Here is a 22,798-nt window from a genome sequence, read left to right on the forward strand (position 1 = left end):
GGGGACAATTTGGTGAGGCACTGCTGCCTCATAGCGCTAAGGATCCGGGTTCGATACCACCCTTGGATGACTGTCTGTATGGAGTTTGCACATTCTCCCTATGCCTGCACGGGTTTCTTCTGGTTGCTCCAGTTTCTTCCTACAGTCCAAAGATGTGCAGGGTAGGTGGATTGGCTGTGAGATTACAAGGATAGGGTAGGGAAATGGATCTAGTTGGGATAGTCTTTGAGGGTCAGTATGGACTCCATGGGCTGAATGGCCTGCTTCCACACTGTAGGGATTCTATGAACTCGCCACTGTTCCTGCATCACTACTAACCATTTTTACACCCATTTCTACCGCCCTTAATCCCTTTCTTCGTCTCAGTACAGGAAGAAATTACCTATATCTGCTCTGCAGGCTGGCAGACATCAGGCATCTCATTCTGTATAAGGAGAAGATCCTCAGTCTAACCAGAGAAAAGGACACCCACTCATGTAGGGACAGGGAGACCAATGGACACACAACCCACTCAGCTTCATTGTGTGCTGCTGCTGCGTCCCATTAAAACCAATACTTAATCTGCATAAGTTTTTATCCATCTTACACATCTAATTTCCACTCTTCTCTGAGGCAGGAGTATTACCCAGTGAACCTCCATGAGGAAGATGTCAGCATGAGAAGCCCTCAGCTCCACTCCTAGCTTTGAGGAGGAAGCTGCTGAACACTCAGAGGATGCACTAGCAAGGCTTTCATCTGCACCCTCCACCAACTTACAGACTTTAATCTTTTTCTCAGTTAGACTCAGGAGTACAGTCGGGTGAATACATGATATGACATTGCTCTGTAGCTGGTTGAAGGATAAACATCCAAGGTCTATCACTTCAAATTCCCCTCCCACTACTCCAAGGACATGCAAGTCCTGGCCTCTTCCACTTCCAAATCCAAGCTACCCACCAATTGGAGGAAGAACGCCTCATCTTCCGCCTTGGGATGCTTTAACCACATGGCATCAACATCAATTCCACTAGTTCCCAAATCTCCCCTCCCCCTACCTCATCCCAGATCCAACATGGCACCACTTCTTGACCTGTCCAACCTGTCCATCTTCCTATCGCCCCCAACCAACCTTTCCCCCAGCCACACACCCACCTCTCTATTTATCTTTCATCCCCGTTTCCCCTCCACATTCCTGATGAAGGGCTTATTTCCTCAGATGCTGCCTGAACTGTTGTGCTTTTCCAGTGCCACACTTTTCCACTCTAGCAATCAGGGTACTATCAGAGACCAGTTACTGCTCAGTGCAAGGCCACTATGATGGTTCTCTACACGATCAAAAAAATGGTCTGTTTCATACCACAGACCACGGCATTACACACTTATAGTTCAGTGTGTAAGTGCGGCAGCTGTGAAGCATTCTCTCCCAGTGATAGCTTTGGAACATGTTTGTTAAAACATAACTCAGTGTCACTTTTAAACACCTTTGTCGAATTCAATTTTCTTAGCTGACATGACAAGGAGATAATTAGTGCGCACATGTAATGATCATGATTGATAGATTCTTAATTCTGAATGTGCATTCTTCGACAGTGAATGACCTGCTGATGAATTGCAAATTGAAGCCAAATGGATCACATTACTGAATTACTATAGACACAGTTACTGCAATCACACCTAGAAAAGCCTCCAATTCCAAAAATCTTACACCCCCAGTCCAAAGAAAGATAATGTCACTTGTTCCACCCACTTTGTAGATGATGGTAGTCATTTTTTGTTATTGCACGGTTGAGTTTGATCTGCCGTTTCAAGGTTCCAATTTTGTTTCAGTGAGTGAGCTGCAGGCTCTGTCTATGACACACAAACTCCCCCCATCCTTCATGTTGCTGTCCCTGTGGTCCCTACGACTCACCCTATTTCAGTTCAGCCCCTCTATATACCCTCAGAGTTCATGATATTAGAAATTCTAATGCCCTTGACAGCGCTAAACCTCCCCCCCATAGAGGTCAGAGTTACCATAAGCTGTTTGAATACCCTCTCCAGAGCTCCCAGTCCCTTCCTGTTCATAAAGTGGTCTCACAGTGCTATCTACAATTTACCACATGACTGTCAACATTCTGTCAATGATTCCTGTACAGTGAGGCCTATCCCTAGGCCTTATGTGCCTGCTTTCCACAGGAGTCCATGGATTGCTCCCTGAAAAGCCATGACTTGAAGTGACCAAATCCCCAGAGTCTAACAGTAGCTTTCTTCCTGGACTGACCAGCTGCCCGACTGATATCTCCACAGCACCTCAATTGACATATCTGTAATGGCCCAACCAGTTGCATTTGACCTACAGGATGAATCGTGACCCAATCCCTCAACTACAAAGACACGGATCCCCAGACATATCTATACCTCTCGGCGAAAATGAGGACTGCAGATGCGAGAGATAAGAGTCAAGAGTGTGGTGCTGGAAAAGCACAGCAGGTCATGCAGCATCTGAGGAGCAGTAAAATTGATGTTTTGGGCAGAAGCCCTTTATTAGGAATATCTGTCTCTCTGATTGTGCAGTGCTCTCTACCATCACAAACTGCCTGGCACTGTCTCTGCACTCTGCAATGCAATGCAATGAAGTTCTATTACTAAGCACAGAAGGCCCCATGTGTCAAGAAAGCAATATAACTGACATAGAAGTCTGCAGTCTTTACATGAGTACATAAGTCAATAATTGTCCACTAAGAAAGCAAGTGAAGTATACAGATTCTAGCAGCATTCTAGTCAGGACAAAGTGAGTGAGTGCTCAGAAAACAAGCCAAGAACCATGAGATGCATCCAATGCAGATACATGAGATTCATGTATGTTCTGCACACAATGTGACCTAGCAAATTCTAGATGTCCCTGAGCACCAACATAATGTTGAAGGGCTGAAGTGATGCGTGAGTTGCCTGACAGCACTCATGCTGTTGTGGGTGAGACTAGTAGTTTGACAATACCACCTTGCATTGACGCAGGTTCAAGGAGGATGGTGGCTGTGGAGCCTGCAGCGACTTTGTGGTGAAGAAACAGTTGGATGGGACAATTATTCACGTTAGGAATTTGTATCACCTAACTTCTCAGGTAGGAGAGGAAAACAGGAAATAGCATCTAAATTAGGATAGTTGGGGCTTTAATGAAAGGTTAATGCTTGGAAATAATGTTGTTACTCAATGGCAAGATTCCAAAGCCACTTTTTATAGCTTGTGGGGAAATAAAATGTTTCTCAATGTGGGATTCTGACCTATTCATTACCTCTGTATTGTCCCAAGTTTCTTACCGTTGATCATGCCACATGAGGAAGATTCTGCTCTCTGAACCACAACTGGCTCAATTTAAATGTTCCTTGATCCAGAAAGATCACAGGCACTGGGTTTGCATTTGTGGTGAGTGCAGCCCCCTCCAGTCACATTGGCATCAAATGTAGCCATGAGAAACAATAACAGAAGTTTGGGAGAAACGAGAAGAAAACTAGTAAACTGTAAACTTGTAGGAGGAGTCAAAATGATGGCATGGTGGCTCAGAGATTAGCACTGCTGCCTCACAGCACCAGGCACCCGGGTTCGATTCGTGCCTCGGGCGACTGTGGGGCACATTCTCCCTATGTCTGCGTAGGTTTCCTCTGGGTGCTCTGGTTTCCTCCCATAATCCAAAGAAGTGCATGTTAGGTGAATTGGACATGCTAAATTGCCCATAGGCAAATGTGTAGGTTAGGTGCATTAGTCAGGGGGAAATATAGGGTAGGGGAATAGGTCTAGGTGGGTTACTATTTGGAGGGTTGGTGTGGACTTGTTGGAACGAAGGGCCTGTTTCCACACTGTAGGGATTCTAGATGCAACTAATGGTTTCCTGAAATTCTTTTAAATTTGTTTTCAGGACATAAGCATCAGTGTTTTTGCAAGCATTTATTACCCAATCCTAATTACCCAGACAGCAGTTCAGAGTCAACTACATTGCTGTAGATCTGGAGTCACAAATAAGCCAGATTTGGTAACAACACTAGATTTCCTTCTTGAAATGACTTAGTAAACCAGATGGATACATTTGACCACAGTTACCATTAGGCTACCTTTTTAAAAAAATTCCAGATTTCTATTTGAATACTAATTCACCATCTGGGATTCACACCCACATCCACAGAACATTAGGCTAGGAGTTGCTGGTTTACTTGCCCAGTGACATTACCACTCCACCACTGCCTCCCCTTATCCAAGGTTACTCACTTATCCCCTTGCAACACATAATGTGCAGATTTATTTTTGCAGCACTTATATAAGTGGAAGGTGTTTATGTCTTTATCTGCGTGCACAGTTGGCACACTACTCACGTACTTTAAAAGAGAGTTAGCAAGGGAGATGCGCTGGAGTAATAGCTGCATACTAAACTATTACATGTTTTAAAACACAAATTTCAATCTAAAATGAGCAACATTACAACTGATTTGCTCATTCTGGAGGTGATTTCCTATGTAGTATAATTACAGTAGACAGGGTGTGTTCTGCCCACTTAAACAAATCAGTGTGAGGTTTGTTTATTCCTTGGGGCTATTTCATAAGCAATAAAGAGGCTTCACAGCAACAACAACACCAGCACGGTTACAGAAAAGTAGGAGGCTTCTCAGCCCTTCATGTCTGTGTTGGTTGTCTGAAAGAGCAATTCACCTCATGCCACTCCCTTGCTTCTTCCCCACAGCCTTGCACATTCTTCCTACAATTGTCCAACTCCCTTATGAATGCTGCAATTGAACAAGCCTCCACCACACTGTCAGCATGACCTGTTCCAGGTCCTAAGTACACACTGCGTGAAAAGTGTTAACCTCATGTGGCCATTGTCAATTATCTTAAATTCATGCTCTCTCATTCTCAATCCTTCTACCAATTAGAGCAACTTATCCGTGACCTACTTTGTTCAGATCTCTTGTGGTTTTGATAACCTCAAGCAAATCTCTTCTTAAAAATCTCTTCTCCAAGGAAAACAGTTCTAACTTATCCAATCTATCTCTGGAACTGAAGTTTTTCAGGCCTAGGATCATTTCTGTGAATCTTTTCTGTACCTTCCCTAATGCTCTCAAATCTATCTAAAGTAAAATTATAGAGTCATACAGCACAGACACAGACCCTTCAGTCTAACTTGTTTGCACCAACCAGACATCCCAATTTGACGTAGTTCCATTTGCCAACATTTTACCCATATCCCTCTAAATCTTTCCTGTTCATACGCCCAATAAATATTGTAAGATGCCTTTTAAATATTGTCAGAACTGGATGCAATACTCCAGCTGAGGCCTTTCAAAATTTAGCTAACCTTCTTGCTTTTGTACTCTATCTTCCTATTCATCAAGCTTAGGATACTATATGCATTATTAATCATGCTTTCCATACATCTTGCCACCTTCAATAATTTGTCCATGTAGTTCCCTCTGCTCCTGTACTCCCTTTGGAATTGCATCCTTTATGTTGTCTCTTTGTGTTCTTCCTATCAAAATGCATCACTTCACACTTATCTTCATTAAATTCTGTCTACTACTTTTTCACACTCTCCACCTCACTGTCCATGTCTTTTTGAGGTTTTACACAATCTGCCTCACAGTTCATAATGGTTCCAAGTTCTGGACCTCATCTACAAATATTAAATTCAGTCCTGGACACCAAGACCTAGGACATTAGTCTATATCAAAATGTTTTGGGAACCCAACGTCGGCTACTGACTGTGTGTGTTCAATTCATTGTTTCCAAGGAGAACACCTTCTAGTTACTGAAGTAAAGAAATGTCACACAGCTCTTTGAAAGAGGAATATAACTGCCTAGCAGGTAAAGAGTATACAATTACGGTTTTGTAGAGTTTGATTTATCAGACTGATTCCATTATCAGATTAGTTTTATTCTTAAATAATTTGAAAGCAGCTTTTTTGTCTAGTGCGTCTTCAAATCATAGAGTCACAGAATCAGAAACAGATCTTTCAGTTCAGCTCGTGCATGCCAAACACATTTCCTAATCTAATCTTTGCCAGTATTTGGCCCATATCCCTTTAAACCCTTCCTATTCATATACCCATCCAGATGCCATTTAATTGTTGTAATTTTACCAGCCTCCACCACTTCCTCTGACAGCTCATTCCATACACACGCCACCCTCTGGGTGAAAAAGTTGCCTCTTAGGTCCCTTTTAAATCTTTCCCCTCTCACCCTAAACCTATGCCCCTCTAGATGTGGACTCCGCCAACCTACAGAAAATAACTTGTTTATTTATCCTATCCATGCCCCGCATGATTTTATAAACCTCTATAAGGACACCCCTCAGCCTCTGACTCTCCAAGGAAAACAGCCCCAGCCTATTCTGGAAGAGAGTAGAACAAAAATGAACTAAATTAATATCTAAAAAAATGAGATGGAGAAACAATTTCAAGAACAGGTGACAGAATTAAAAATTATTCAACTGTGCAATGTCTCAAGACTTTTAAATTCCTCTTCAGCCAAATGTACATTTTAGCTTGAGAAAATAGTAATTTATTAAAGTAGATACCTTTCCATTCCCACATCGTACAAGTGTTCCCATGAATGCAATGTTTTGAAGAGAAGTCAGATCCCCAGCTTCTGTTAAGGTTGCAGCACTTTTGTTACAAGCTTCTGACTCCCCTGTGAAACTCGATTCATCGATCAACAGATCAACAGCCTAAATTAAAACCAATAAACTAGTTAGTTTTAATACCTAGGTGGAAATAAAATTTTCAAAATTAATAGGAGATTTCTATTTGTTAATAAAATGCTAATGCATAAACAGAAATTGCAATCATTAGTTGAAATATAAGTTTCTGGCACTTACAGTCATAGAGATGTACAGCACAGAAACAGACCCTTCAATCCAACTTGCCCTAGCCGATCAGATAAACGAAATTAGTTTAGTCCCATTTGCCAGTATTTGGCCCTTATCCCTTTAAATCCTTTCTATTCATGTACCCATCCATGCTTTTTGACATTTTAATTGGATCTGCCTCCACCACTTCCTCTTACAGCTCACTCCATACACACATTACCCTCTGTGTGAAAACAAATGCCCCATAGGTCCTTTTTAAATCTTTCCCCTCTACCTTAAACTTATGCCCTTAGTTTTGGACTCCGTAATCTGGGGAAAAGATCTTGACTATTCACCCTCATGATTTTATAAACCTCTATGTGGTCACCCCTCAGCCTCTGACGCTCCATGGAAAATGGACCCAGCCTATTCAGCACCTTCCTGTAGCTCAAACACTCCAACCTTGGCAATATCCCTGTAAATCTTTTCGAAATTCTTCCAAGTTTTAACTAATGCACCTTAAACAGCAATTTTTTTTAGAGTTCTATACTGTAAAATAGATTAAAGATCTAAAAACCATAGACGTTTACTTTATTATGCACTGTCACATTGCAATTACCATTTCAGTGCATGCATTTTGGCTGCAACTGGGCACAAGTGCATTATTCCACTCTTGCTCCTTTCTCTTGACTTATCTTAGACCCTTCTCTCCCATTTAGCACCTGTCTGTCATTGGGCTATATCTTTTTACATTTTTGTCCTTTCTCATACTTTACCATCAGTCTCCTTCTAGTCACCCTTCTCCCTCAAATCCCCACTCTGATCAATGACCTGCTGTCTAACTTTCCAAACTAATTTTTCTGGGAATTAGAGCTGTGTAAAATCATTAAATGTTTAGACAGTGAAAGTAGAGATAAATTATTTCCAACAGCTGACGGATCCATAACCAAAGGCTAAAGATTTGAGTTTATTGGTAAAACCAAAGATGATGGAATCAAATTCATGGCCTTCAAAAATGAATTGGAGAAAAACTTGTCAGGATATGGGAAAAGAGCAAGGAAGTTGGATGTACTTGATTGCTTTTCAAAACAGTTAAAACAAACTCAAAGGGTGAAATGGCCTCTTTGTGTGCTACATTATTCTCTGACTATGAAAGGAGCAACATGAGCATAATATACCATCAGAGCCTCATGATATGTATTAAGTCTTCAATTGGAAAAGTGTCTAGGAATGAGCAAAACAGTAGAATAGCCACTTTTTTGTTTTTGAATGAATTCTTTACAACATACACTGGTTTGGAAAAATAATTCCTTTGTAAAGGAAACACCAACTTAAAGTTATATAAAGTCATGAGGGGCATTGATAAGGTAGCAATGCTTTTTTTTTCCCTAAGATGGGGAGTTCAAAACCAAGGGGCATATTTTTAAGGTCAGAGGAGAAAGATTTAAATAGGACACAAGGAACAACTTTTTTACACACAGAGCGGTTAGTCCATGAATGAACAAGCAATGGAAATGGTGGATGGAGATACAGTCACAACATTCAAAAGACATTTGGATAATTTCATTAATAGGAAAGGTTTGGAGGGATAATGGCTAAATTCAGGCAGGTGGGACTAGTTTAGTTTGGGAACATGGTCAACGTGGACTAGTTGGACCAAAGGGTCTGTTTCCATGCTGTATGACTCTATGACTCTATATCAGAACAGGTTTGGATTTGAATGCACAATAAAGACATTTTCTTTAAAATGACCTTCTCTTGTACAATTAAAGAAATAGTGCTAACACTGCAACCTTACATGTGTAAACAAACCTGAAATTCAATGTCATGCAAACTATTATCAATATTACGAGCAATAAAAACACAACTGATTCAACACATTTCCTGCAATAGAGAAGTACAAGGAAAATCTACCACAATTTAACACTCGAAACCTTCCAGTAAATTGGTAGTAAATCCATTGGAGATTTAGTCAACAAACACAAACCACTTTCTGTTGAATGAAGAAAATGCATCACCTGAATAAATGGATTAGTGCCTTTTGGTTTACAGCATCACATCCATTACCCACTTTAGTTTTTTCTGAATAGTGTTGATATGGAAAATGCATTTACACTTATCAAGATTTCACAATAATGACATTGAGCCGATATCTAGATGGAGAGTTCATAGTTTTAGGATAAGGGGTGAGGGATTTAAAACAGAGATGAGAAGAAATTACTTCTCTCAAAGGGCCGTAAATCTGTGGAATTCACTACTCCAAAGTGAGCTGGATTCTGGGATATGGAGTAAGTTTAAGGAGGAGATAAGCAGATTTTTAATTAGTGATCAACTAAAGAGTTACGGACAGCGAGCAGGAAGGTTGAGGCTGAGATACAACCAACCATGATTGTATTGAATGTTGGAGCAAGCTCAAGGGGCTGAATTACCTTGTCCTGCACTTCGCTCCTATTTTCTTATTTTAGCATGTTCCCCATCTTGTCCCACCAAGGAAGAAGTCATTCAAGACCCCGCCAGTGTAAAGCTGACTGCTCTGCTCAGCGGAGTTTTTGTCACCTCAGGCAGAGACTCCTGGACCTCCTGAGGAGAAAGACCTGCTTTAGAAAGCTGCCAGCCAATCCAATTGTTAGTTCTGAAAGGTGGTCCCTATTGGGACAACAGCCAGAACATGAAAAAGAGGATACTTTGGAAACCAGACTGAATTAAAGTCTGGGCTAACACAGGTGCTTGGTTGGTAGGTTCCAGTGAGTAGGTAAGATAGGTGGGGTATTGGACAATTAATGGTGGGGGGACAGTAAGACCTTACTCATGGGATTGTGAGGTGGGGGTTGACTTCACTGGACACAGGTTTTGAAACCATCTTGCCCAGTAAAAGCTGCTGACTACCTACTTTGTCTGAGCCACTCCCTGATGTGGTGAAAATCCACCAGTAGTGGCAGGATGAGGCTCTTAAATGCCTGTTGAATTGGGGTGAGTGGTTCACAGGCGACTCCTATTGTAACATAGGAGACAGGTCATACATGGTTGAGAATGTAGTCACCAGCCCACACACGCCGTACCTTAGAAACCCCCTCGCCCTTTAGAGAGCTGTAAAATACTGCACCGGGTTTCAGTCGCTAGTGCACAAGACACCAAAAATTTAGAAGCCTCAAAAGAAAAAGTGCAAAAACCCGTTTCAGATTTTCCCAATGCGCTAATATTTTTTGGGAGGGAAAGGTATGGGTGGCCAGGGAAGGGACATTGTAAAACAACTCAGTGAAATTGACCATAAAACTCAGTGTTCTGATTTCTGGTTACCTGGTACAACAAACATAATTCCAACTTGTAGCTGAAAGAGGAACAATCTCTTCTTTTACACTCTTAGAAGAAAAGCTGCTTTGAAAACAGACGCGAAAGTGGGACTAAATAAATAAAACTGTTTGTGGAGATACATTGGTAACTTAAGCAGATATAACTAACTGAATGTATATTGAAAAATAAAATTTACACTCTATATATAATGCTACTTGTAAGATCCCAACCCTGTAAATGCAACGAAAGCTTCATAAACAACCCACATCTGACATTCTTCCCTTAAGCAGACACGCCATGCATATAGCCTAACTTTAAAATCTACTTGATTCACAAGTCAATTTTGTACTTGTATTGCAACTGCAAATAACAAACCTATATTAACTCCTAAAACATTTATATCCAGAAAAGTACCAGCAAAACACAAGGAAATATGTAGGAACAGCAAGCACTACATTATTCTCATAGTCCAGGATCAAGTGAGGCCATAGGTTATGGAACCAAATTAGGGCAATTCGCCCACTGAGTCTGCACTGTCATTTAATAGCTTATTATTGATTTGATAATTCTCAACACCACATTCCTGTCTTTTCTCCATATCCCTTACCAATTAAAAATGTCTATCTCTGCCTTCAGTATTCTTAACTATCCTAATTCAAAAGCCCTTTGCAGTGAAGAATTTCACAGATTCAGAGACAATTGAGAGAAGAAATTCCTCCTCATCTCTCTATTAAATGGACAATATCTTACACTGAGATTATGTCTTCCAATCCTGGACTCTCCCAAATGAGGAAACAATCTCTCATCATCTAGGAGAAAGTAAGGACTGCAGACACTGCAGATCAGAGTCAAGAGTGTGGTGCTGGAGAAGCACAGCGTTTCAGGCAAAAGCCCTTCATCAGGAATGAGGCTTGTGAGCCAAGGGGGTGGAGAGATAAATGGGAGGGGAGTGGGGCTGGGGGGAAGGAGGCTGAGAGTACAATAGGTAGATGAAGGTGCGGATAATGGTGCTTGGTCAGAGAAGAGGGTGGAGCAAATAAGTGGGAAGGAAGATGGACAAGTTATGAGTGCTGTGCCAAGTTGGAAGGTTGAATCTGGGATAAGGTGGGGGAGGGGAAATAAGGAAACTGGTGAAATCCACGGTGATCCCGTGTGGTTGAAGGATCCCAAGGCGGAAGATGAGGTGCTCTTCTACCCTTATCCCTTTATCCCAACTCTGTCTTCTATTAGTGAGCCAATCTTCTATTCATGAGGCTACCACATATCATTATGCCATTGACAATAAAGATTTTTGTGCTCACTGCAAATTTACAGAATCTTATAATCTTATTTGTTTGTTAGCACCGAGCACTATTGAGAAAATGTACTTATTTTTAGCAGCAATCAGCTATCCTTGGAGATGACAGACTGGATCCATGGTAGAAATCACTTTTGGATTTAACATTATTGTGGCCATAGAGGCTAATATGTTAGGGGCAATGCCTTCAATAGCTGGCATTGGTGAATAGTGTTAGCCCAAAGTTGGCTGATGATTTTTCCATCTGCCAGACTCTCTTTTCAACTGGCTGACCATTTGTTTTGTCCTTTGCTTTTTGCACACACCTTGTAGGCTGCTGGCCTTTCATGAATATTCATGAGTTTATCAATCATCAATGCAAAACTATGGGCCCCATATTTTGAAAAACTCATTCGTTTGATGTGAATGTCAGTGGCAAGGCCAGCTTTTGCTACCTAACTCTCATTGCCCTTGAGAAGGTGATGGTAAGCTTCCAGTTAATAATCAGTTGCTGTTCTGTGGACTTGCTAACCTGCTAGAAAGCTAAGAGCTTGGCTGTTGGTTAGCTCAGTTGGCTGGGCAGCTGGTTTTTGATACAGAGTGTACCAGCTACAATCACTGCAAAGGTCCTGCTTTCTCAGCCTTGCTCTTCACCTGTGGTTTGGTGGGTCTCAGGTTTATCTTACTACCAGTTGTCTCTTTCTAATGAGCAAGTGGCACTATGGTAACTTTATCATTATCTCGAGTGTTAAAAACATGAAAGAAGACGAACCTCAAAGAGTCGAACATCTGCTGGGACTCGATCACCGACTGAAATGCACACAGTGTCACCCAGTACAAGCTCCTTTGCTAGCAAATGCTCCAGCTTACCTTCACGAATACTGAAAATGGGAGACAGACAGACTAACGTCATTCTTTGAGCTATAAAGGCATAAACACCATAAAAACAAATTGCTTTTGATTACCATTCTTTTGAAAGATTATCATCAACAACTTTGATGCATCTGGTTCTGGCTTGTGGCCAGAAGTGCATCGGAAACACAATTTACACAGTCGCATGGAGTTACAGCCATGATTTAATGGAGTTACAGAGTTACATTCTGGCAGCTCCTAGAAATGTCCCGTCCTCTGTGTCAGAGGGAGGATTGCTCCCACATACAGTCATAGAGATGTACAGCATGGAAACAGACCCTTTGGTCCAACCCGCCCATGCGACCAGATATCCCAACCCAATCTAGTCCCACCTACCAGCACCCAGCCCATATCCCTCCAAACCCTTCCTATTCATATCCCCATCCAAATGTCTCTTAAATGTTACAATTGTACCAGCCTCCACTACTTCCTCTGACAGCTCACTCCATACACGTACCACTCTCTGTGTGAAATATTCATGAAATATTCGAAGGTACAGTGGTACGTACCAGTTACATTCTGGAGGTATCAGTTTGCCTAGCTCTTGCAGAGACTTCTCAGATCGATACTCCTGAGAAAATAAACAGTCACTAGACAACACAAAATTTTAAAGTAATTGATTTTACAAAAGTTTCTACTGAACTTACAGCAAAAATAGCTTACCTGCACAAAAGCAACTGTGACAACGATTATTATAGCCTATAAAATGAATGAAATTAAGTTACTGAGTTGTACACAAAATACTTCCTGTTTCTCAAATGATAATAAAACAATTTCTTTTTTCAACGTGGTGGTTATAGAGTCATGGATTCATTGATTTGTACAGAATGCAAGCAGGCCCTTCGGTCCAACTTGTCTATGCCAACAAGATAGCCTAAATTAATCTAGTCCCATTTGCCAGCATTTGGCCCTTAACCCTTTAAACCCTTCCTATTCATATACCCATCCAGATGCCTTTTAAATGTTGTAATTGCACCAGCCTCCACCACTTCCTCTGGCAGCTCATTCCATACACACACCACCCTCTGCATGAAAAAGTTGCCCCTTGGGTTTCTTTTGAAACTTTCCCCTCTCACCTTAAACCTATGCTTTCTAGTTTTGGACTGCCCTACCCTGGGGAAAACACCTTGGCTATTCACCCTATCCATGACCCTCACAATTTTATAAACATCTCTAACGTCACCGCTCAGCCTCCAACACTTAAAAATCATCAGTCAGACAGGTGACAGCTGAATAATGCTGAGTTAGCCCAGTGGAGGTACACAATCTGCTAAGAACCTTCTTCATTTGCTTCTTCATGTTACTGATGCCCTCTTCGATGATGCTGAGACATTGGCAAAGGAGGAAGCTAAGGAAAAGAAAAAGACCACAACCCAAATCATAAGCGCGTGTTGCTATTTTCCCACAAGTTTAGAGAAATAAATTGCTTCAGGTAAATATTTAGATCAGGCTGACACATTGCAATGCTGAGGCTGCCAAAACCTGCCAACGAAAGAGGAGGGAGCAGCTATTTCTGAAGTGAATTGGTTTTCAATGGAACTCCTCCTCAGTGCTACCCCCATCCCTTCAAGAAAGAAATCTTTGTTTTCTCAAGTGCCAGAGACAACACATTCCAGACTTAACCACTCACTTTGTGAAAATGTTACTTGCGTCGCTTTTACCAATTACTTTTTGTTTCAATAAGATCCGGAGGGAAGCTTTGACTGGATTTTAATGCATTTCTTGAGAGACAAATGATACACTATTTGTATGCACACATAAGAATATACTAACATAATTCCACCACAATGTTCATAAACAAAAGACTTGAACAGAAGAAAAGAAACAGACAGTAAAACACATACTACAAAACTGGCATCTTAAAGAAAATGTAAAATATGTAGATATCACATTTAATTTACAAATTGCAAAAGTTCGAAATAGATTAGATTAGATTACATTACAGTGTAGAAACAGGCCCTTCGGCCCAACAAGTCCACACCGACCCGCCGAAGCGAAACCCACCCATACCCCTACATTTACCCCTTACCTAACACTACGGGCAATTTAGCATGGCCAATTCACCTGACCCTGCACATCTTTTGGACTGTGGGAGGAAACCGGAGCACCCGGAGGAAACCCACGCAGTCACGGGGAGAACGTGCAAACTCCACACAGTCAGTCGCCTGAGGCGGGAATTGAACCCGGGTCTCAGGCGCTGTGAGGCAGCAGTGCTAACCACTGTGCCACCGTGCCGCCCACTTTCTTACTTTCTTAGAATACTTTCTTAGAATAATTTAGGGATGGAAAACAAAGGTAATGCCTGCAACAATAAAACCAAATGGTTTATTTTACAATTTCAGCTCCTATACTATCACTGAAATGATTTATCTCCAAAAACGTAATTACATTGCAATAAACTGTAAAAGGTAGTGACCAAGTAGCAACTCGACCTTTCTCCTGTTTCTTTTTAGTATATTTATTCCTTTGTATATATTTTCTACTTCTGTAAACGAGTACATCCTTAAAAAAAATTGCTCTGGCTAAATTAAGTTGATATTCAACTTGTCACACAGCTGAAAATGTCACATTGTATACAGAATGGCCTCGATGGATTTTCACCCGCATGGAAATCAGTTCCAAAGGAATTCTAAATTGACATGAGTATTGGGAGCAACTTGGTTAGTCCAAACATTTGGTATGTAACCTGCAGACAGATTTATCCCTGAAATATTAACTTCTCATTTCTTCTCCAGTATACATGATGATGTATGAACTGTACTTTTCCAGCATTTCTGGGACAATCACTCCTGTAAGTAGATCTGCTCTTATTTACATTGCAAAGTTGACTCACACAGACCAATATCTATTTATGATGAAGTGTGAGCCAGCAGATGTTACAATGTACTATCTTAATATAGGAACTGGTCATAGAACCTTTTTGTATTAGCCCTTCTCAAATGTGACACTCAAGCTCTCAATAGACAGACCATTTACACACTAATGAGGTGAGGCCAGAATTGAAACAATGAATTGCTTTATTTCTCAGGATACGAGCAAACACAAGAGCAATATGTCTCATCAAACTCACTTAATTCAATCTGCATAACATGGTTCTATGTAAAAATACAAACTAGTGAATGTACTATGCTTCCCCACATCAGATGGTCACCACATCGGTTCATATACTAATAAAACACAGAAAGAGGACAATTGGCCCATTGTGTCAATACCAGATTTTTGGCACAGTTATCACTTACTCCCAACTCCCTGCCCTCTCCCCGCAACTCTGTAAATGTTTCTTCTTGAAAAATTTATGTAATTTCCATTTGGAAGTTATGATATATCCTGCTTCCACTACCTCCTCAGTCTGCAAATTCCAGATCACAAGAACTCACTGCATTTGAAAAAAAAAATACTTTCAGACTTCCTGTTCTTTAAAAGCAAATAAGTTTGGTCTGTGTTTTCTCACTCGGGCCTGTATTCTAATTTTTTGGATCCTGATAAAATTCTGCATCAACAGCTTTCTGCTTAAAAATCTGTTTTTAAAGTTCTGTCCTTATTTTGTTTTCTAATTCTAAAAACTGATGGGGAAGAGGAAGCCCTGCTAAATGCCAATTATCAGAGGCTAACATCTTTATCAATTGCTAAATTAGATCAGCAATTCATGGAGCATTTTCACCTTGGAGAAATAACTTCAATATCTAGCTCATTAACATTTTAACCACTTCTCAGAATTTTCCTTTTTCAGAAGGAAGCTTCCACTTGCTTTTAAATCCCAATTTATAAATTTATCTGATATCCTTTCCGTAGAAAACTGGCAACTCATTTCCTTCCCTCAACAAATACAAAGTCAAAATTATTTGCCAGATCATATTCACTAACAGAATGGACTATGTGAACATTTATACATACCAATGTTATGCTCACTGCATCTTCAATCTCTTTCGTGATGAGACTAATAACAGCTGAGGCCAAAAGCAACAGAATAAGGGGATTCTTGAACTAGGATTGAAAACAAAAATTAGCAATTGTACTGAATATAGGATGTATCAAAATAAATCTAAGACTTGAATAAACTTGTCACCATTTGATGTATAATTATTCATGTAAAACAATTACGTGTCTGGATGGGATTAATGCAGCTGTAAAAGTTGACATCAAAATGTTTGTTTTTTTATACACTAAGCTTCCACTTTATCTTGTGACACATACTTTAATGAACAAAGCATTCATGACCATATTAGATAAGCAAAACTTCATGACTTAAGAGAGGAAAATGCATTGTATAATATTGCTTCAAAGGGCCAAGGACATTTGAAATAGGATTGAAATCTTAGTTAAACAGACAAATGTTAACAGTACAAGGAGGAATAAGCTTCAATAACTGATATTGTCCGATGTCTTTATAACTGTGCTTACCAAAGTACACAAACACATCAGTTAACAGATTATTTAACACATGACAAATAGTGCTTAAAGTTGATTAACTTATATCTCGACATAATACCTTTCCTACGTTTTGTAGCAACAAATTTACACAACTCTAAAAAATTTGATTCATCCATGAAGGTTACCAATTGCTGACCAACTGCATTTTTGTTGGAAATACAGATATTTTAAAGCAGTGGTTCTCCTGGCTAGACATTATTTGCATAAAAAGTAAAAAAAACTCAATAATCAAAAACTGCTTAGCTTTCGAAGGAATAAAAATCTTATTAGCAACAACCCCAAATGAACCCAAATATCTCTGTCACACCAACATTTCCTCTTGAGCATAACTGCAAGGGATTAATATTGTCAGACTTATCCCTATCCCATTTAAACTCTCATTTGATTCCACTTAGGATGCAACCAGATAACTTCACAGACAAAAAAAACCTGCAGATGCTGGAATCTAAAGTAGACAAGCAGGGGGCTGGAAGAACACAGCAAGCCAGGCAGCTTCAGGAGGCGGAGAAGTCAATGTTTCAGATGTACTCTTCTTCAGAACTCATGAAGAAGGGTTACGCCCGAAATGTTAACTTCTCCACTTCCTGATGCTGCCTGGCTTGCTGCATTCTTCCAGCCTCCTGCTTGTCTACCAGATCATTTCAAGCAGTTGTAGCTCTTGGCATCCTGGAGTTCCCCAAGGAACTCCCTTTGGTCCCTTCCTGCCCCCCCATCACCTGTGGAGCCTTTGCCAAAATCATACAAGGATATGGGACTGAGTTTCCACCCAGCACCCCATCCTCACCAATGGTGGGCAGGTGTGAAAATTGATGGTGACTAATTCAAGGAAAAGTCACTGCTGAGTGATCGTTTCCCACCCAGTGCACAATCATGATTCTATTTGACCTGACATCAGGATTCTATCTCAAAATCCAAATGTCCTGCTCCAGAATTCATCTCCCACCTGCATTCTGATTATGCATTATACCTCATCACCATCTTAACAATTCCACTACTTATGAGCTGCCAGATTTATTGTGCAACATTCACAATGAATTACAATTTTCTTCAATCAGACAGTGGGAAAATCAAAGCCATGCTTTTAGTCAGCTATAAATTTTGTACTCCACACTGACTGCATTCCCACCCTGACCACTGTCTCTGACTGAACCAGATTGTTTCAACTTTGGTATCCAAATTGCTAAAGCTGACTTTATTTTCTCTCCAATGTCTAAGACTGCCTTTGTTTTACTGTTACAACATATTCCACCTCAGCCCAACAGTTTCTAATACTGTGATTCATAACTTTGGTTCCTCCACAAGTGATGGTTGCAATACTCCCCGACTAGACTTTCACCTTGGTCTGTTGAGGGTCTTATCACTCCCTTTTCTTTGTACCCTTACCGGCCTTACAGCAAATCGCCATGAACTCCACGTTAGCATCTTGTTTCGTCCAAGTGCATTGACAGCCATCCTTCAGCCATCCAGACACTATGCTTTCAAATTACCTTCTTGAGCACCTCTGCCTCTTTTTTCAAGGACCTTCTTAAGAAATACCTCTTTGCTTATGCTTTTCTCTGCCCAATATCCCAATTCTTAACCTATTATCCATTTTCTTTGTTCGGAGAAGCTGCAGATACCAGCATCAAACAGCCATGAAAGCCGTAGTCTCCTGAGGCCCCATTGCTCAGTCATGTTGAGGAATCTGATCCTGAGTCCATGTAATCTGTGCTGGGAGTATCTCTTCCGACAAGCTGGAGCCCTGAGTCCACCTCCTCTGTCCTGTGAGCAATATATGAATATGGGTTGCTGCTAGTATCGCTGCTGCTGCAATTCCTTATTAGAGGCCCATGCTTTGGATATTCTCCAGCAAAGATTGACAGTTTTGAAATTCAAAATAGGTGAAATGACTTTCCAAAATTGGAAATCACTCGTGAAATAGTGTATCAGGCTCTAAACATAAGGAATGACAGCACAAACGTTTAGTGTGGGCTGACCCCTGGCCATACATTTTCACCAGTTAAAGGCTTTTAAGCTTCTTATTTTCATTGAGCAATGTCTTGCTGCTTTCTTCTCACCTGGTGAACTCTAGCAATCTCCACACAGTTTGAAAACCTGTTTGCTGGCAATCAAAGCCAGAATCTTGGGTTAAATCCATAACTGCTTGACAATTTTCACATTCAGTGTACTTACTCAATATCACCGTGGTGGTTTCCTGCTTGCCTCCAAACGCTACACAGTCAAACCTGGAAGTGAGAGGAATCATGTCGGATTCCTGACCCACAGGCACTTTGAGAGTTTAAACCCAAACCCAAACCCACCCTCTCTTGGTCATTAAAGAGCTGCCCTAAGAATCTGAAAAATGTCAAACTGCATTTTGCAATATCTAACTGTTTAAGGGGGAGTTACAATGAACTCAAGATCAAAGCTGTAGACCATAAAGTAAACTTGCTTTCTTGATTTTGTTGCATCTGTATTACCATTTCAGAATTTACACGACATTCACATACATGCTAAGCATTACCTGGCCGAGGTACTTTTTCCAAATTGGTTCTGGTTGAGCCACTTCAAAATCATTCCATCCATACAGGAGGCGACGTTCCTGCACATGGACTGCTGTGAGGCCATTCTGTAAGTCAGCCTAACATTAAAACCAAGGATTCATTTTAAAATCACCAATGACACGACCCTCCCCAAAAGTAAAGGTACTTCATTAAAATTACATTCTGTGCATCTTTCTGAATTTGGCTGTTTAAAACAAAATGTTCCTTTTAGCAATTTCTTTTGTGTTTTATTCTGACCTTTTGATAGAGTCACTTTCAACATTTGACTGACTGAAGCATTAAGTTAAAAATCACACAACACCAGGTTATGGTCCAACTTGTTGTGTGATTTTTAATTTTGTACACCACAGTCCAACACCGGCATCTCCAAATCATGAAGCATTAAGGAGACGCTAGAAACATTGAAGCCAAAAAGCATCGGGGCAATCTTTCTACTGGTTGATGTTATGCCAAACACAAAGGAAGATTGCTGAGGTAGTTGTACAGGAATTATCTAAACCCTAGGACATTGCTGCAGCTGCTTCTCAAGGTAGGGAACACCACTACAGCACCAGAAGAACCTGATCCTCAGGCCAGTATCCCAGGCACAGCTATTTTCAGTTGCTTCATCCTTCTATCTATAAAAGTCAGAAGTGTGAATACTCACTGATGTTTGCACAGTGTTCAGTGACATTCACAACTCCTCAGATAAGGAAACAAACACTGCTGGTCTGCAGCAACATTCCAATTCCATTCAGCTGATAAGTCACAAATAACATTCATTCTACAAGGTGCTATCAATGACCAACACCAACAAACAAAGTCTAACCACCTTTCCATTGTACTAGCTGGTTGAATTAACCATCAGCATCTTGGTCATCACCACTGACCAGAAAAACAACTGAACCAGGATATAAATGTGACTACAAGAGCCAAGTCAGAGGTTAGATATTTTCCAAAGCCATTCCACCATCTACAATGCAGAAGTGGTACAGAATAATCTTCAATTGTCTGTACAAGTTTAATCCCATCATAAGGAGCTCAACAGTATCCAGGACAAAGCAACTTGCTTGATTGCCACCTTAAGCATCAGTTCATTCCAACATTCACTCATCCCACCATGAGCTCAGAGTCTTCAGTGTACATCATCTACAAGTTGCTCTGCAGCAAGTCACCAACATCTCCAGACTCACAACCTGTATTATCAAGAAAGATCAAGGGCAGCAGGCACATGGGGAAACTATTACCCCAAAGTCACACACCATCCTGATTTGGAAACATACCATCATTCTTTCATTATCAGTGGTCAAAATCCTGTAAGGCCCTCCCTGTCTTATTGCTCAGACAGCATTAGCTCAAGTCAGCAGCTCACCAGCACCTTCAGAGGCAGTTATGAATTGGCAATAAATGCTGATCATGTAAGTGACACTTTGAATGAATGAAAATAAAGCATCACTATAATTGAATATAATTATAGGGAAATTGGGTTTTGCTTAAATGGCTAAAGAACAAGTCAAACCATCCATCTGTTATATAATGAAAAGACAACAATGTGGATATACTAGATGCTGAAAGCAACCAATTTCAGAATCATTAACACAGTCTATACGGAAAGAAGCACCAAGGAAGCATTCATAACAGAAACAGAGAAAGCATTTATGGCATAAATCTGATGCAACCAAAATATTACATATATACAAGATTAATTTAAACAGAAATTTAATTTTTTGCTTCAAGTGCCTTGTTATTTAACTGTGTTTTTTAAAGTACCAGCTTTCCTCTCACTTTAGAATGGTAGGAGTAACATTGAAATAGAAACTGTACTGGGTAGCTCCTGAAAAATGGAAAACTATTTCAGGTTGCACAATCATGTACAAAAACAGAAGTTCCTGAAAAGCTCAGCAAGCCAGGCAGCACCTGTGAAGAGAAATCAGAGTTAATGTTTCAGGTCTGGTGACCCTTCCTCCAAATCGTGTACCTGACTTCTGCTGGTGTTATGGAAACCACCAAGATAAAATCTGCATTAAAAGCCTCTTGGCCTATTGTCAATGTGTTACACAAGTATTCCAACAATATGCAAACATGAGTCTTAATTCCTGATGTGCACTTCCTTGCGAAAACTGGTCTTGGTTGAGAAGGGTAGATGCTCCTCTACATTATCCTTAGCTGTTCCAACATCTCAAATAGCAGCTGCCACCAGTGTTTAATTGCCAAAAATAAAATGAAGGATAAGTAGTTCTTTTGGAGCCATAAGGTATGGCTTTTCTCTACTGCTTACTACATTATCCATGTGCAATATCTTCCACCTGTGACATGTGATTTTCACCTTTAGAGGAGGAACCAGTTGTCAGTGAAAGCAAGACAGGCTTTGGCAGGTCATGCATTAAATGTTATTGAAACCAGAAGACCATTTTGGTCTATGCAATATAGGCTTGCATGTAATTTAAGCAATTTCTGGTAGGAAAATTTGCAAACAATATCTCCATTGAAAATAGACCTTCAAGTCAAATATCAATGCATAAATGTATCCATAGCAACCATCTCAACCTTGAGTTTCCAATTTGAAATAAGGAATGTGAACACACAAGCAACAAATTTACATAATAAAAGTGCCTTTGGCAAATTGTTCACATAACATTTCAACCAGGTAACAATACTATTCCTTCAGAACAACTAAATGTCATGCATTCTTAGTTACATCAAAATATATTCTCACCTGAAGATCGCTTACTAGCTCATCCAGGTACCGTGTGCTAGCTTCCTTGGAAGATACAGGCACAATTGGTTCTTTTTTGCTATTAACTTTTAGTTCCTGGAGCTCCCCATTCTCCTGTTGAATGAGAAAAATTCAATTATGATTAATGTATATGTCAAATAATTTATAGCTCCACCATGTTTTTGCCTACTCTATATATATAGTGATCAAGTTATGAGCGTTGAACCAATTTATGTCCTCGTCACACTGCTTAATTGGTCTGTACAAGAGTTTGTATTAAAGAGAGAGGATATTGCAAATTTCTTTATACAGATTGTACCCGCCCTATCCACCGAGCAGGGTCAGCATGGGAGTTTTTTTACAATTCCTTTCTCTAACATGCCCCTTCTTCTTTTACCCCTCACAGACTTGCACAAAAGTATTTCCCTTGTTGCGATTTTTGATGATAATCCTTGATGAGCTATTCCACCATGGGGGTTACTGCACGTGTACACATAATTGCAGAGTGCTGGTGACCACTCTCATTGTCTATCATCTTGAAACAATCTTGCAGCTTGGTTGGTCCAACGCATCTTTGCCTTTCTTTGATGGATTTCTCTTGTATCATGTACACAGACATGGCCACTTTCCCAGGATACAAATGCCACAGGAAGGATAGAAAGGGAGGCAAGAGAGGAGGGGGATTGGCATTTTTGATAAGGGATAGCATTATAGCTGTGCTGAGGGAGGATATTCCCGGAAATACATCCAAGGAAGTTATTTGGGTGGAACTGAGAAATAAGAAAGGGATGATCACCTTATTGGGATTGTATTATAAGCCCCCTAATAGTCAGAGGGAAATTGAGAAACAAACTTGTAAGGAG

The 22,798-nt window shown here is 40.4% G+C and overlaps 1 protein-coding gene across 1 annotated transcript in view; it reads right to left on the minus strand.

The window, feature by feature from the left end:
* LOC122558260 (calcium-transporting ATPase type 2C member 2-like) overlaps positions 1–22,798 on the minus strand; it is an 87,238-nt gene that overhangs the window by 49,586 nt on the left and 14,854 nt on the right. The window contains exons 2-8 of the mRNA XM_043706642.1: positions 21,936–22,049; positions 19,201–19,317; positions 16,161–16,250; positions 12,930–12,965; positions 12,776–12,837; positions 12,127–12,235; positions 6,518–6,667 (exon numbers count right to left, since the gene is read on the minus strand). Of these exons, the coding sequence (XP_043562577.1) occupies positions 6,518–6,667; positions 12,127–12,235; positions 12,776–12,837; positions 12,930–12,965; positions 16,161–16,250; positions 19,201–19,317; positions 21,936–22,049 (678 nt within the window). The remainder of the gene's footprint in view (positions 1–6,517; positions 6,668–12,126; positions 12,236–12,775; positions 12,838–12,929; positions 12,966–16,160; positions 16,251–19,200; positions 19,318–21,935; positions 22,050–22,798) is intronic.

Source organism: Chiloscyllium plagiosum, chromosome 17 (assembly GCF_004010195.1).
Source record: "Chiloscyllium plagiosum isolate BGI_BamShark_2017 chromosome 17, ASM401019v2, whole genome shotgun sequence".
Classification (NCBI taxonomy): Eukaryota; Metazoa; Chordata; class Chondrichthyes; order Orectolobiformes; family Hemiscylliidae; genus Chiloscyllium; species Chiloscyllium plagiosum.